General features: G+C 54.9%; 2 protein-coding genes across 4 annotated transcripts in view; one reads left to right on the top strand and one right to left on the bottom strand.

Annotated features, from left to right (window-relative positions):
• The window catches only part of NRBP2 (nuclear receptor binding protein 2), a 54348-nt gene extending 51770 nt beyond the window's left edge, over nucleotides 1–2578 (bottom strand). For all 3 annotated transcript variants that reach the window (XM_069956922.1, XM_069956924.1, XM_069956923.1), the window contains exon 1: nucleotides 2399–2578. In XM_069956922.1, coding sequence (XP_069813023.1) covers nucleotides 2399–2431 — 33 coding nt within the window. In that variant the 5' untranslated portion in view covers nucleotides 2432–2578. The remainder of the gene's footprint in view (nucleotides 1–2398) is intronic.
• Nucleotides 2579–2692: 114 nt separating this feature from the next.
• Nucleotides 2693–3550, top strand: LOC138782895 (basic salivary proline-rich protein 4-like). The gene has a single exon (XM_069956837.1). It carries the CDS (start codon nucleotides 2693–2695, stop codon nucleotides 3548–3550), a length of 858 nt encoding a protein of 285 aa, XP_069812938.1.
• The last annotated feature ends 12790 nt before the right edge of the window (nucleotides 3551–16340 follow it).

Raw genomic sequence — 16340 nt, 5'->3', positions numbered from 1 at the left:
TGCCAGCTACACTACACCCTGTACTAAACACAGTGCCCCCATAACACTGCCAGCTACACCCTGTACTATACACAGTGCCCCCATAACACCGCCAGCTACACCCTGTACTATACACAGTGCCCCCATAACACTGCCAGCTACACTACACCCTGTACTACACAGTGCCCCCATAACACTGCCAGCTACACCCTGTACTATACACAGTGCCCCCATAACACCGCCAGCTACACCCTGTACTATACACAGTGCCCCATAACACCGCCAGCTACACCCTGTACTATACACAGTGCCCCCATAACACCGCCAGCTACACCCTGTACTATACACAGTGCCCCCATAACACTGCCAGCTACACTACACCCTGTACTAAACACAGTGCCCCCATAACACCGCCAGCTACACCCTGTACTATACACAGTGCCCCCATAACACCGCCAGCTACACCCTGTACTATACACAGTGCCCCCATAACACTGCCAGCTACACTACACCCTGTACTATACACAGTGCCCCCATAACACTGCCAGCTACACCCTGTACTATACACAGTGCCCCCATAACACCGCCAGCTACACCCTGTACTATACACAGTGCCCCCATAACACCGCCAGCTACACCCTGTACTATACACAGTGCCCCCATAACACCGCCAGCTACACCCTGTACTATACACAGTGCCCCCATAACACTGCCAGCTACACCCTGTACTATACACAGTGCCCCCATAACACTGCCAGCTACACCCTGTACTATACACAGTGCCCCCATAACACCGCCAGCTACACCCTGTACTATACACAGTGCCCCCATAACACCGCCAGCTACACCCTGTATCGCGAGGACTGTGAGGACTGAGATGACTGTGAGGACCGTGAGGACTGAGATGACTGTGAGGACCGTGAGGACCGTGAGGACTGAGATGACTGAGATGACTGTGAGGACTGTGAGGACTGAGATGACTGTGAGGACCGTGAGGACCGTGAGGACTGAGATGACTGTGAGGACTGTGAGGACTGAGATGACTGTGAGGACCGTGAGGACCGAGATGACTGTGAGGACTGTGAGGACTGAGATGACTGAGATGACTGTGAGGACTGTGAGGACTGAGATGACTGTGAGGACCGTGAGGACTGAGATGACTGTGAGGACTGTGATGACTGTGAGGACCGTGAGGACTGAGATGACTGTGAGGACCGTGATGACTGTGAGGACCGTGATGACTGTGAAGACTGAGATGACTGTGAAGACTGTGAGGACCGTGATGACTGTGAGGACCGTGATGACTGTGAAGACTGAGATGACTGTGAGGACCGTGATGACTGTGAGGACCGTGATGACTGTGAGGACTGAGATGACTGTGAGGACCGTGAGGACTGTGAGGACCGTGATGACTGTGAGGACCGTGATGACTGTGAGGACTGAGATGACTGTGAGGACCGTGATGACTGTGAGGACTGAGATGACTGTGAGGACCGTGATGACTGTGAGGACCGTGATGACTGTGAGGACTGAGATGACTGTGAGGACCGTGAGGACTGTGAGGACTGAGATGACTGTGAGGACCGTGATGACTGTGAGGACTGAGATGACTGTGAGGACCGTGATGACTGTGAGGACTGAGATGACTGTGAGGACCGTGATGACTGTGAGGACTGAGATGACTGTGAGGACCGTGATGACTGTGAGGTCCATGATGACCGTGAGGACTGTGATGACCGTGAGGACCATGATGACTGTGATGACCGTGAGGACCATGATGACTGTGAGGACCGTGATGACTGTGAGGACTGAGATGACTGTGAGGACCATGATGACTGTGAGGACCGTGATGACTGTGAGGACTGAGATGACTGTGAGGACCGTGATGACTGTGAGGACTGAGATGACTGTGAGGACCGTGATGACTGTGAGGTCCATGATGACCGTGAGGACTGTGATGACCATGATGACTGTGAGGACTGTGATGACCGTGAGGACTGTGAGGACCGTGATGACTGTGAGGTCCATGATGACCGTGAGGACTGTGATGACCGTGAGGACCATGATGACTGTGAGGACCATGATGACCGTGAGGACTGTGAGGACCGTGATGACTGTGAGGACTGAGATGACTGTGAGGACCATGTACCAGCACCCCGTGCCCTGACACCTGCCATAGTGGCGGCTTTGAAAGGGTTACAGCGCAAACTAGCTGAATCCCCCAACTTCTTATCTCCCCCCAAATATTGTGGTGACCCCCCCCCCCCTCCCCCCCAGCAGGGGGCACCGGGCAGCTCAGCATGGCTACAGGTTATTAACCCTTTCCTCCTGACAGGCAGCAGCTGGGACACTACCTGCTTTGCTGCCAGTCAGTGCAGTGCCAGCTGTGCCCGTCCCCCGGGCTGTGTGTGACGCTTACCTCAGGCTGGGCTGATGCCATGTGTAATGCCATGCTGCGGTCAGGCTCCAGGTGCGGGCACAGCTCTCCAGATGACGCTGCCCTCGCTGCCTGCCAGTGTGTGAGGTGCAGCCCACCCTGCTGTGCTGCCGCTGCTGTCACCCTCCCCGGATCCGGACACCCAGCTGCTTCTGCCCAGACGGCCGGGAGGCAGCGCTGCTTGTTGTGGATGAGGCTGCGGCGCCCTCTGCTGGACAGAAGAGGAATCTGCGGCCACAATCACCTCCCACAAACCCGCAACTGTGTATGAGAGGAATGAATGAGAGCCGGACGCTGTGCCAATCACCGGGCCCTCCGCCGAACACTGGGGCCCCTCCACCAATCACCGGGCCCTCCGCCGAACACTGGGGCCCCTCCACCAATCACCGGGCCCTCCACGGAACACAGGGGCCCCTCCACCAATCACCGGGCCCTCCACGGAACACAGGGGCCCCTCCACCAATCACCGGGCCCTCCACCGAACACAGGGGCCCCTCCACCAATCACCGGGCCCTCCACCGAACACAGGGGCCCCTCCACCAATCACCGGGCCCTCCACCGAACACTGGGGCCCCTCCACCAATCACCGGGCCCTCCGCCGAACACTGGGGCCCCTCCACCAATCACCGTGCCCTCCGCCGAACACTGGGGCCCCTCCACCAATCACCGGGCCCTCCACCGAACACAGGGGCCCCTCCACCAATCACCGGGCCCTCCACGGAACACTGGGGCCCCTCCACCAATCACTGGGACCCTCCACCGAACACAAGGGCCCCTCCACCAATCACCGGGCCCTTCACCAATCACCGGGCCCTCCACCGAACACTGGGGCCCCTCCACCAATCACTGGGACCCTCCACCGAACACAGGGGCCCCTCCACCAATCACCGGGCCCTTCACCAATTACCGGGCCCTCCACCGAACACTGGGGCCCCTCCACCAATCACCGGGCCCTCCACCGAACACTGGGGGCCCTCCACCGAACACTGGGCTCCTCCACCAATTACTGGGGCCCCTCCACCAATCACCGAGCCCTCCTCCATCGAACACTGGGGGCCCTCCACCGAACACTGGGCCCCTCCACCAATCACCGGGCCCTCCACCAATCACTGGGGCCCCTCCACCAAACACTGAGGCCCCTCCACCAATCACCAGACCCTCCACTATAAATAACCAGGGACCCTCCACCAATCACTAGGGACCCTCCCCCGAACAATGGGGCCCCTCCACTAATTACTGGGGCACCTAAACCAATCATCAAAGACACTCCACTATAAAAAACCAGTAGTATATAGCCCCCTGTGCGCTCCCTCAGTAGTATATAGCCCCCCTCTGTGCTCCTCCAGTAGTATATAGCCCCCCTGTGCTCTCCTCCAGTAGTATATAGACCCCCTGTGCGCTCCTCCAGTAGTATATAGCCCCCCTGTGCGCTCCCCCAGTAGTATATAGCCCCCCTGTGCGCTCCTCCAGTAGTATATAGCCCCCTTGTGCGCTCCTCCAGTAGTATATAGACCCCCTGTGCGCTCCTCCAGTAGTATATAGACCCCCTGTGCGCTCCTCCAGTAGTATATAGCCCCCCTGTGTGCTCCTCCAGTAGTATATAGACCCCCTGTGCACTCCTCCAGTAGTATATAGACCCCCTGTGCGCTCCTCCAGTAGTATATAGCCCCCTGTGCGCTCCTCCAGTAGTATATAGACCCCCTGTGCCGTCTCCCAGTATTATATAGCTCCCATGTGCGTTCCCCCAGTAGTATATAGCACCCATGTGTGCTCACTAAGTAGTATAAAGCCGCCCACTTTGTGCTCCCCAGTAGTATATAGCTCCACTGTATGCTCCCCCTCCCATATAGCCCCCCTGTGTGCTCCCCAGTAGTATATAGCCCCACTGTGTGCTCCTCCTCCCATATAGCCCCCCTGTGTGCTCCCCCCATTTGTATAAAGACCCCTGTGTGCTCCCCACCATTTGTATAGAGACCCCCTGTGTGCTCCCCCCCATTTATAAAGACCCCCGCTGTGTGCTCCCCAGTAGTATATAGCCCCCCCTTTGCTCCACCTCCCATATACCATATAACATAAAAAAACAAACACTTATACTCACCTGGGTCCAGGCGTCTCCTCTTCTCTTCATTCTTGTGGCCGCACTGTAGCGGTCACAAGAGGCCGCTCTCCCCTTGTCCTGGTGCCTGTGCAGTGACGTCACTCAAGTGCTGACACCCGAGGCAGAGAGCAGCCTCTTGTGACCGCTGCAGCCACAAGACTGACTGACAGGGAGGGAGCCAATAGCTTCCTCTCTGTCAGTGCTGCTGCTGCACGGAAACTATGAGTGCTCGTAAATAATAGACTACCTTCATCACCACTTAACTTGGCAGAAAACAGCTTTTGCGACAGGTGTGAAACAAGAAACACCCTGGGTGGGACACCACATACCCCCCCACTTGAGAAAAGCCACCCACGGCCTAACACCTGGAGAAAAAGACTTGCACAAAAAGTTAAGGCACAGCAAGGGTTATACTATAGTAATATAAAATAGACATAAAATTGCACAGATAGGAAATGGTTAGATCGCCCTTAGTGCAACAACAGATGAACAACTGGAACTCTAGATGAATCTAACTGTCCATATGCACCCTCAAAGGTGCTATGATGCGTCAGTCCATCCTTAAACACTTTTCAACATAGCTGGGTACAGGATCTTGAATGGTTACAACACACGAACTGGGTGGCCAATGGGGCCCAGTCACTGTACCAGCTGTTATGGCCAACTGTATGGCCAATGGGGCCCAGTCACTGTACCAGCTGTTATGGCCAACTGGATGGCCAATGGGGCCCAGTCACTGTACCAGCTGTTATGGCCAACTGGATGGCCAATGGGGCCCAGTCACTCTACCAGCTGTTATGGCGAACTGGATGGCCAATGGGGCCCAGTCACTCTACCAGCTGTTATGGCCAACTGGATGGCCAATGGGGCCCAGTCACTGTACCAGCTTTTATGGCCAACTGGATGGCCAATGGGGCCCAGTCACTGTACCAGCTGTTATGGCCAACTGGATGGCCAATGGGGCCCAGTCACTGTACCAGCTGTTATGGCCAACTGGATGGCCAATGGGGCCCAGTCACAGTACCAGCTGTTAGCAGCTGCAGCTGTAAGTGCTGACCCGCTTGCAGATGCAGGCTGGTCTGGTGGTACCGGAGATGGTGGTGCACCGGTGGATGCCAGTGGATCCGGAGACAAGGAGTCTGTAGCAGAGGTGCCAGCGGTTTGCTGGTCTTTGTTGTCCGGAGGTGACTTGATGTAGTTTAAAGCTGTGCTGCTGCAGGATAATGTCGGTGAAGAGCTCCGGTGAGGTACCAGATGACTCCAGGCTGTACGGGACTTGTGGTGCATCACTGTGTAGCTGGGACGCTGTAGTAAGGAGCAGCAAGATGGCGGTGCTGGAACTTCCAGTGGCGGTCCTTGCTCTTTTCTGTTCTGGTTGGGAAAACGGAAGCGTACTTTTGGTTCCGCCTTGGGGCGGTGCTGAAGCTTTGGCGGGCTTTTCCCTGCGCCTTCCCTGGCTTGTGCGGGGGGGCTTTTTGAAAGTTGTGGCGTAGTTAACAATTGCAGAACACAGTGCCATTTCAATAAAGAGAGCTCCCCCACATTTAGATCCTGAGCTAGGGTAGTTATTTTCGGGGCATTTATTTTCGGGGCAGGCTGTTTAGGCTGGTCAGACAGTTGTAATCCGCTTTGGTGGGAGGAATTATACAATTCTTTAGAATGCACCAAAAATGGAGAAAAATGCACCTTAGTATCTCAAAAATAGGCAGCAACGCGGTTTGAAACCGGTTCATGACACCAATTCTTGTGGTACTCTACTGTCACGTCCGGGGCAGGGAAGAGTGAGCCCTATTCTGAACCCAGACCCCTGTCCCTACCTGCTTGGACAACCTGCCCTAAACAGCAGTCCCCAACTGGGCGGCGGTCCCTACACTGGCTAAGTGCAGGAGGGGAGATGAAACAGTTACAAGTCTGGAGGAAGCAAGGGCAACAACAAAAACAGGAAATCAGGAGAACTACAAGTCCCAGCAGACCTAACCATTAAGGCTAGACAAAGGAGAAAGATAAACCAAATACCAACAAGCCAGGTCAAACCAGGAAGTCACGTCATACACAGAATCACAATCCAGAAGTACCACAAGTCCAAGCCAGAAGTCAAACCGAGAAAGCAGTCCAGGGAAACAAAGAACAAACCAAACAAGCCGAGTCAGAACCAGGAGGTCACGTCAAATCCAAATCAGAATCCAAAAGACAAAGTCCACAATATAGATGAAGAGGTCAAACACAGATAGGAGCAGTGGCGTCGCTAGGCAGTTTTATTCAGGGCTCATGCCCCGAATAAAATGCCTGCTGCCCCGGATCTCTTCTGCCCCGTTCTTGCGAGCCAGATGCGGCTCTTTTGATGGCCGCATCTGGCTCGCAGATTGCCGCTGCTGCTGTCCTCCTTACCTACTGGCCGCCCGCAGCACCCGGACACGCTCCTCCATCCAATCAGCGGAAACCGGGAGTGTGGGGCCGCTGCGGTGGGCCATGGTTCACGCATCCAATTAACGCGTGCTCCACGGCCCACCGCTCCCGCTCTGAGCTGATTGAGTTGTAGGAGCACCTCCGGCCGCTACGGTAGGTGAGGCGGACAGCAGCAGCCGCGATCTAGAAGGAGGTGAGCAGGCACGGGGGGAGAGAAAGGGGCGAGAAGCACAGGGGGAGAGAAACAAGGGGGGAGAGAGACATGGGGGAGAGAAACGGGAGAAAAGCATGGAGGAGAGAAATGGGAGAAAAGCATGGGGGAGAGAAAGAGGGGAGAAAAGCATGGGGGAGAGAAAGAGGGGAGAAAAGCATGGGGGAGAGAAAGAGGGGAGAAAAGCATGGGGAAGAGAAAGAGGGGAGAAAAGCATGGGGGAGAGAAAGGGGGGAGAAAAGCATGGGGAAGAGAAAGAGGGGAGAAAAGCATGGGGGAGAGAAACGGGGGAGAAAAGCATGGGGGAGAGAAACGGGGGAGAAAAGCATGGAGGAGAGAAAGAGGGGAGAAAAACATGGGGGAGAGAAAGAGGGGAGAAAAACATGGGGGAGAGAAAGAGGGGAGAAAAGCATGGGGGAGAGAAAGAGGGGAGAAAAGCATGGGGGAGAGAAACGGGAGAAAAGCATGGGGGAGAGAAAGAGGGGAGAAAAGCATGGGGGAGAGAAAGAGGGGAGAAAAGCATGGGGGAGAGAAAGCATGGGGGAGAGAAAGAGGGGAGAAAAGCATGGGGGAGAGAAAGAGGGGAGAAAAGCATGGGGGAGAGAAAGAGGGGAGAAAAGCATGGAGGAGAGAAAGCATGGGGGAGAGAAACGGGGGAGAAAAGCATGGGGGAGAGAAAGCATGGGGGAGAAAAGCATGGGGGAGAGAAAGGGGGGAGAAAAGCATGGAGGAGAGAAAGCATGGGGGAGAAAAGCATGGGGGAGAGAAAGCATGGGGGAGAAAAGCATGGGGGAGAGAAAGGGGGGAGAAAAGCATGGGGGAGAGAAAGCATGGGGGAGAAAAGCATGGGGGAGAGAAAGGGGGGAGAAAAGCATGGAGGAGAGAAAGCATGGGGGAGAGAAAGGGGGGAGAAAAGCATGGGGGAGAGAAAGGGGGGAGAAAAGCATGGGGGAGAGAAAGCATGGGGGAGAAAAGCATGGGGGAGAGAAAGCATGGGGGAGAAAAGCATGGGGGAGAGAAAGGGGGGAGAAAAGCATGGGGGAGAGAAAGGGGGGAGAAAAGCATGGGGGAGAGAAAGGGGGGAGAAAAGCATGGGGGAGAGAAACGGGAGAAAAGCATGGGGGAGAGAAACGGGAGAAAAGCATGGGGGAGAGAAAGGGGGGAGAAAAGCATGGGGGAGAGAAAGAGGGGAGAAAAGCATGGGGGAGAGAAACGGGAGAAAAGCATGGGGGAGAGAAAGGGGGGAGAAAAGCATGGGGGAGAGAAACAGGGGAGAAAGCATGGGGGAGAGAAAGAGGGGAGAAAAGCATGGGGGAGAGAAAGAGGGGAGAAAAGCATGGGGGAGAGAAACGGGAGAAAAGCATGGGGGAGAGAAAGAGGGGAGAAAAGCATGGGGGAGAGAAAGAGGGGAGAAAAGCATGGGGGAGAGAAAGAGGGGAGAAAAGCATGGGGGAGAGAAAGAGGGGAGAAAAGCATGGGGGAGAGAAAGAGGGGAGAAAAGCATGGGGGAGAGAAATGGGGGAGAGAAACTCAGAGGGCCCGGGCCCCGGATGTTTTAGGACCCTAGCAACGCCCCTGGATAGGAACACACAATAAACGCACGAGCCAGCCAAAAGACTTGGTCACGGGCGAGGCAAGGAAGCCTCCACCTGTTTAAATCAGAGCAGGGAGGGAGTAAGGAGGCAGCATCAGCTCTGATTGGCCCGGCGTCTCTGTACTCTGACAGGCTGAACAGCATGCCTGTCAGACAGTCCAGACGCCTCCCCCCTTTCCAGCTGGTGTGCTGAGAGAGCAGTGGAGGCATCAGCAGGTATGTAACATCTACTACTCGACCGGTGACGTGCTGGGATGTTGCTAGTGACGCCACTTCTGTGGTGGTTGGTCGGTGTAGGTGATACTGCCAGTGATGGAAATGTCGTGACGTCAGTGCTAGTTTAGTACACAGGTGTGATGTTGGTACCTGCTTTTATGTTGTGGCTGGCTGTACTGTTCCCCAATTGTATAGTTTAGAGTTGAGCAGTGAAGAGGTGAGGAGCTTGTCAAGGGAGTCCCAACCCAAGGTAGTTGTGTGCTCTGCCGGAACTTTAGAGAGAAGAATACTTGAGAGATACTTGAGATAGAAAGATACTTGTGCCAGTGTTTAGACTAATGTCTGACCACCTTCTGCCCTACAGTGTGGAGTTACCCGTCCTCATAAGGTGACACAAGCCCCAGTTGTGGTTACCTGGGTGAAGCTAAGTGTCTACGCGTGTCCTGGTTTCACCTGCACTGCGAGATAGAGCACATAGACCTTCTTTACGGAAGGTTTGTTCTATCCGGGTCAGCTGCCTTGTAGCTTAGGATACTGCCCTGCACTGTGTAGAGATGTTCTCGGCGTAGGCTGGGTTAACCCCCAACTTGTAGTGTCTAACACGGCATAGTTGAAATAGTAGATAGACTAAAGAAACGGCGTGTCTCTAGCTGGTACATACATGTTTCTTTTAGACTCTTTAACACAACTAGATTGTCCCAGACAGGGGTCCTGGCAGAGCCCGGCTTAACTACAGTAGGGATGCCTACTCTGTGTGCGTCTTTCTCCCACGAGAATCTGAGGGAAACTGAAGCTACACTTCCTCCCACCAAGTGACTTCTTTCTACAGGGATATGTAAAAGCCCCTGTGAGTGGTGGAGAAGAATGTGTGCAAAAGAAAAGAGAGAAAAGATAGGCTAGAAAAGAAGGAGCAGTAACCCTTTGTTCACTACAGCTGTGCAATACATAGAAGTTTACATACAAAACACTGACATCTAGTGGTAAAATAATAGACTACCTTCATCACCACTTAACCCTTAGAGGTCAGAGCCAATTTAAATTTTTGAGTTTTCGTTTTTTCCTCCTTGTGCTTATAAGGCCATTGCACTTGCATTTTTCCACCTAGAGACCCACATGAGCCCTTTTTCTTATTTTTTTGCGCCACTAATTGTACTTTGCAATGACGGGCTGAATTTTTGCATAAAGTACATTGCGAAACCAGAAAAAAATTCAATGTGTGGTAAAATTGAAAAAAAAAAAAAAAGCATTTCTTTTATTTGGGGTTTTTCCATTTTTACGCCATTCGCCCTGGGGTAAAACTGAGTTGTTATATATGTTCCTTAAGTTGTTACGATAACAATGATATGTAACGTGTAACTTTTATATTATGTGATAACCTGTAAAAAATTCAAACCATTGTTAACAAATATATGTTCCCCTAAAATCGCTCCATTCCCCGCCTTATAGCGCTTTTATCCTTGGGTCTATGGGGCTGTGTCAGGTGTCATTTTTTGCGCCATGATGTGTTCTTTCTATCGGTACCTTGATTGCATATATGCGACTTTTTGATTGCTTTTTATTACAATTTATCTGGATTTGATGCACAATTTTGCACTTTGGGATATTTTTGCGCTGACGCCATTTACCGTGCGAGATCAGGAATGTGATTAATTAATAGTTCGGGCGATTACGTACGCGGCGATAGCAAACATGTTTATTTTTATTTATAACATGGGAAAAGGGAGGTGATTCAAACTTTTATTAGGGGAGGGGGCTATTTATTAATAATAACACTTTTATTTGTACTTTTACACTTATACTAGAAGTCCCGCCTGGGGTTAGGGTTATTTTCCCTCTGGGGTTAGGGTTATTCCCCCCTGGGGTTAGGGTTATTTTCCCTCTGGGGTTAGGGTTATTCCCCCTCTGGGGTTAGGGTTATTCCCCCCCCTGGGGTTAGGGTTATTCCCCCTCTGGGGTTAGGGTTATTCCCCCCTGGGGTTAGGGTTATTCCCCCCTGGGGTTAGGGTTATTCCCCCTGGGGGACTTCTAGTATAAGTGCACTGATCTCTCATACAGATCTATGCAGCATAGATCGATGAGACAGGCACATCAATTACTTCCGGCTGCTGCAGCCAGAAGGAATCGAGTGCCGAGCTGGGATCAGTGCCATTACGGCGCTGACCCCGGACGGAGTAAGATGTGTGGATCGCTCCTCCGGGACAACATATATTTTACACTTATACTAGAAGTCCCGCCTGGGGTTAGGGTTATTTTCCCTCTGGGGTTAGGGTTATTCCCCCCTGGGGTTAGGGTTATTCTCCCCCCTGGGGTTAGGGTTATTCCCCCTGGGGTTAGGGTTATTCCCCCCCCTGGGGTTAGGGTTATTCCCCCCCCTGGGGTTAGGGTTATTTCCCCCCTGGGGTTAGGGTTATTCCCCCCCTGGGGTTAGGGTTATTCCCCCCCCTGGGATTAGGGTTATTCCCCCCCTGGGGTTAGGATTATTCCCCCCCTGGGGTTAGGGTCATTCCCCCCACTGGCGTTAGGTTTATTCCCCCCCTGGGGTTAGGGTTATTCCCCCTGGGGTTAGGGTTATTCCCCCCACTGGGGTTAGGTTTATTCCCCCCCTGGGGTTAGGGTTATTCCCCCCACTGGGGTTAGGTTTATTCCCCCCCTGGGGTTAGGGTTAATCCCCCCTGGGGTTAGGGTTATTCCCCCCACTGGGGTTAGGTTTATTCCCCCCCTGGGGTTAGGTTTATTCCCCCTGGGGTTAGGGTTATTCCTCCCCCTGGGGTTAGGGTTATTCCCCCCCTGGGGTTAGGTTTATTCCCCCTGGGGGACTTCTAGTATAAGTGCACTTCTAGTATAAGTGCACTAGAAGTCCCGCCTGGGGTTAGGGTTATTTTCCCTCTGGGGTTAGGGTTATTCCCCCCCCCTGGGGTTAGGGTTATTCCCCCCCCCCCTGGGGTTAGGGTTATTCCCCCCCCCCCTGGGGTTAAGGTTATTCCCCCCCCCCCTGGGGTTAGGGTTATTCCCCCCCCCCCTGGGGTTAGGGTTATTCCCCCCCCCCCTGGGGTTAGGGTTATTCCCCCCCCCCTGGGGTTAGGGTTATTCCATCCCCCTGGGGTTAGGGTTATTCCCCCCCCTGGGGTTAGGGTTATTCCCCCCCCCCCTGGGGTTAGGGTTATTCCCCCCACTGGGGTTAGGTTTATTCCCCCCCTGGGGTTAGGGTTATTCCCCCCACTGGGGTTAGGTTTATTCCCCCCCTGGGGTTAGGGTTATTCCCCCCCTGGGGTTAGGGTTATTCCCCCTGGGGGACTTCTAGTATAAGTGCACTGATCTCTCATACAGATCTATGCAGTATAGATATGCAGCATAGATCGATGAGACAGGCACATCAATTGCTTCTGGCTGCTGCAGCCAGAAGGAATCGAGTGCCGAGCTGGGATCAGCGCCATTACGGCGCTGACCCCGGACGGAGTAAGATGTGTGGATCGCTCCTCCAGGACAACATATATTTTACACTTATACTAGAAGTCCCGCCTGGGGTTAGGGTTATTTTCCCTCTGGGGTTAGGGTTATTCCCCCCCCCCTGGGGTTAGGGTTATTCCCCCCCCCCCCCGGGGTTAAGGTTATTTCCCCCCCCCCTGGGGTTAGGGTTATTTCCCCCCCCCCCCCCCGGGGTTAGGGTTATTCCCCCCCCCCCTGGGGTTAGGGTTATTCCCCCCCCCCCTGGGGTTAGGGTTATTCCCCCCCCCCCTGGGGTTAGGGTTATTCCCCCCCCCCCCTGGGGTTAGGGTTATTCCCCCCCCCCCCTGGGGTTAGGGTTATTCCCCCCCCCCTGGGGTTAGGGTTATTCCCCCCCCCTCTGGGGTTAGGGTTATTCCCCCCCCCCCGGGGGTTAGGGTTATTCCCCCCACTGGGGTTAGGTTTATTCCACCCCTGGGGTTAGGGTTATTCCCCCCACTGGGGTTAGGTTTATTCCCCCCCTGGGGTTAGGGTTATTCCCCCCCTGGGGGACTTCTAGTATAAGTGCACTGATCTCTCATACAGATCTATGCAGCATAGATCGATGAGACAGGCACATCAATTGCTTCCGGCTGCTGCAGCCAGAAGGAATCGAGTGCCGAGCTGGGATCAGCGCCATTACGGCGCTGACCCCGGACGGAGTAAGATGTGTGGATCGCTCCTCCAGGACAACATCCCAGAGGAGCGATCCTCCCCACTAGACACCAGGGAACGGCTGCATCAAGTAATCGGATGCAGCTGTCAACTTTGACAGCGGGCACGGCGATCGGACCGTGCCCGCTAATAGCCGCAGTCCCGGGCTACGAGGAGGGGCTACGAGGCTACCCGGGACCGCGGCCCCGCTCTGAACACATAAAGGAAGCCCTGGACGTTCAGGTACGTCCAGGGTCGCCTAGGGGTTAACTTGGACTAAAACGGCTTTTGTGACAGGTGTGAAACAGGAAACACCCATGATGGGATACCACAGACATTCTACCAATCACTGGGGCCCCTCCACCAATCACTAGGGCCTCTCCACCAATCACCAGACCCTCCACCAATCAATAGACCATTCACCAATCACTAGGGCCACTCCACCAATCATCGTACCCTTTACCAATCACCGGACCCTCCACCAATCACCAGGACCCTCCACTGATCACTGGACCCCTCCACCAATCTACAGACCCTCTACCAATGACTGGACCCCTCCACCAACCAACAGACAAATCAAACAATCACTGGGGCCTCTCTGGCAATCACCAGACCCCTTTACCAATCACAGGTACTGCTCCACCAATCACCAGACACTCCAGCAATCACTGGGGCCCCCATACAGATCACTAGACACTTCACCAATCACCAGACCCTCCATCAATCACCGGACCCCTTTACCAATCACCGGACCCTCCACCAATCACTGGACCCCTTCACCAATCACCAGATTTCCACCAACCAACGGACCCTCTACCGATCACTGGACAATTTACCAATCACTGGGGCCCCTCCATCGATCACCAGACCTTCCACCAATCACTGGGGCCAAATCACCAGACCCTACACCAATCATCAAACCCTTCACCATACACCAGGACCCTCCACCAATCACCGGACCCTTTCACCAATCACCGGCCCTATTCACTAATCACTGGACCCCTTCACCAACCAACGGACTCTCTACTGATCACTGGACATTCTACCAATCACTGGGGCCTCAACACCAATCACCAGACCCTCCACCAATCACTGGGGCCACATCACTAATCACCAGGCCCTACACCAATCACTAGGGCCCCTCCACCAATCACTGGGGCCACTTCACTAATCACCAGGCCCTACACCAATCACTAGGGCCCCTCCACCAATCACTGGGGCCACTTCACTAATCACCAGGCCCTACACCAATCACTAGGGCCCCTCCACCAATCACTGGGGCCACTTCACTAATCACCAGGCCCTTACAACAATCAATGGGCCCCTCTACCAATCACCGGATCCTCCACCAATCATCGGATCCCCTGACGAGGGGTAAAGGGGGCAGCATGCTGGGGTCAAGGGAGCTGAACACTGGGGTCATGATGCAGTACACTGGAGTTGGGGTCAGCACGCTGTGGTCAAGGGGCAGCACGCTGGGGTCAGGAGGGGCAGCACGCTGGGGTCAGGAGGGGCAGCACGCTGGGGTCAAGGGGCAGCACGCTGGGGTCAGGAGGGGCAGCACGCTGGGGTTAGGAGGGGCAGCACGCTGGGGTCAGGAGTGGCAGCATGCTGGAGTCAGGAGGGGCAGCATGCTGGAGTCAGGAGGGGCAGCATGCTGGAGTAAGGAGGGGCAGCACGCTGGGGTCAGGAGGGGCAGCATGCTGGAGTCAGGAGGGGCAGCACGCTGTGGTCAAGGGGCAGCACGCTGGGGTCAGGAGGGGCAGCATGCTGGAGTCAGGAGGGGCAGCATGCTGGAGTCAGGAGGGGCAGCATGCTGGAGTCAGGAGGGGCAGCACACTGGGGTTATGATGCAGCACTCTAGGGTCACGATGCAGCACGCTGGGGTTAGGGGAGCTGAATGCTAGAGTCAGGGGGCAGCACGCTGGGGTCAGGGGTCATGATGCAGCATGCTGGGGTCCGGGAGGCAGCACTTTGGGTTCAGGGGCTCAGCACTCTGGGATCATGGGGAAGCATGCTGGGGTCAGGGGGGCAGCAATTTGGGGCAAACAGCCAATCAGAGGTCCTATCTCAACAGATCAAATGTTAGTGCCCGCAGAGTATTGCACCCTCTGGTGTCAGCTCCACGTTCTGCACTCGTTACATAACATCGGACCATGGGGGTAAAGAAATGTATGGAAGGACCTGGCCTGTGAATGATGTCTGCTCCACCCTGACGGCCTCCATACTGACTGCTGCTCCACCCTGACGGCCTCCATACTGACTGCTGCTCCACCCTGACTGCTGCTCCACCCTGACGGCCTCCATACTGACTGCTGCTCCACCCTGACGGCCTCCATACTGACTGCTGCTCCACCCTGACGGCCTCCATTCTGACTGCTGCTCCACCCTGACGGCCTCCATACTGACTGCTGCTCCACCCTGACGGCCTCCATACTGACTGCTGCTCCACCCTGACTGCTGCTCCACCCTGACGGCCTCCATACTGACTGCTGCTCCACCCTGACGGCCTCCATACTGACTGCTGCTCCACCGTGACGGCCTCCATTCTGACTGCTGCTCCACCCTGACGGCCTCCATACTGACTGCTGCTCCACCCTGACGGCCTCCATACTGACTGCTGCTCCACCCTGACGGCCTCCATACTGACTGCTGCTCCACCCTGACGGCCTCCATTCTGACTGCTGCTCCACCCCGACGGCCTCCAATCTGACTGCTGCTCCACCCTGACGGCTTCCATACTGACTGATGCTCCACCCTGGGGCTCCTGATCCTGAGGATGGGGGGGTATCTCCTCTATATTGGGGGGCTCCTGATCCTGAGGATGGGGGGTATCTCCTCTATATTGGGGGGCTCCTGATCCTGAGGATGGGGGGGTATGCTCTATATTGGAAGCTCCTGATCCTGAGGATGGGGGGTGTATCACCTCTATATTGGGGGGCTCCTGATCCTGAGGATGGGGGTACCTCCTTTATATTGGGGGGCTCCTGATCCTGAGGATGGGGGGTGTATCACCTCTATATTGGGGGGCTCCTGATCCTGAGGATGGGGGTACCTCCTTTATATTGGGGGGCTCCTGATCCTGAGGATGGGGGGTGTATCTCCTCTATATTGGGGGGCTCCTGATCCTGAGGATGGGGGGTGTATCTCCTCTATATTGGGGGGCTCCTGATCCTGAGGATGGGGGGGTATTTTCTCTATATTGGGGGGCTCCTGATCCTGAGGATGGGGGGTGTATCACCTCTATATTGGGGGGCTCCTG

The sequence above is a fragment of the Dendropsophus ebraccatus genome, chromosome 2 (genome assembly GCF_027789765.1).
Source record: "Dendropsophus ebraccatus isolate aDenEbr1 chromosome 2, aDenEbr1.pat, whole genome shotgun sequence".
In the NCBI taxonomy this organism is placed as follows: domain Eukaryota; kingdom Metazoa; phylum Chordata; class Amphibia; order Anura; family Hylidae; genus Dendropsophus; species Dendropsophus ebraccatus.
Note: the sequence above shows the minus strand (reverse complement) of the source record. Positions and strands in the feature narration are given on the sequence as shown.

What these genes read in the sequence shown, in the direction of transcription:
- LOC138782895 (XM_069956837.1), top strand. Translation starts at nt 2,693, where the DNA reads ATGAATGAGAGCCGGACGCTGTGCCAATCACCGGGCCCTCCGCCGAAC.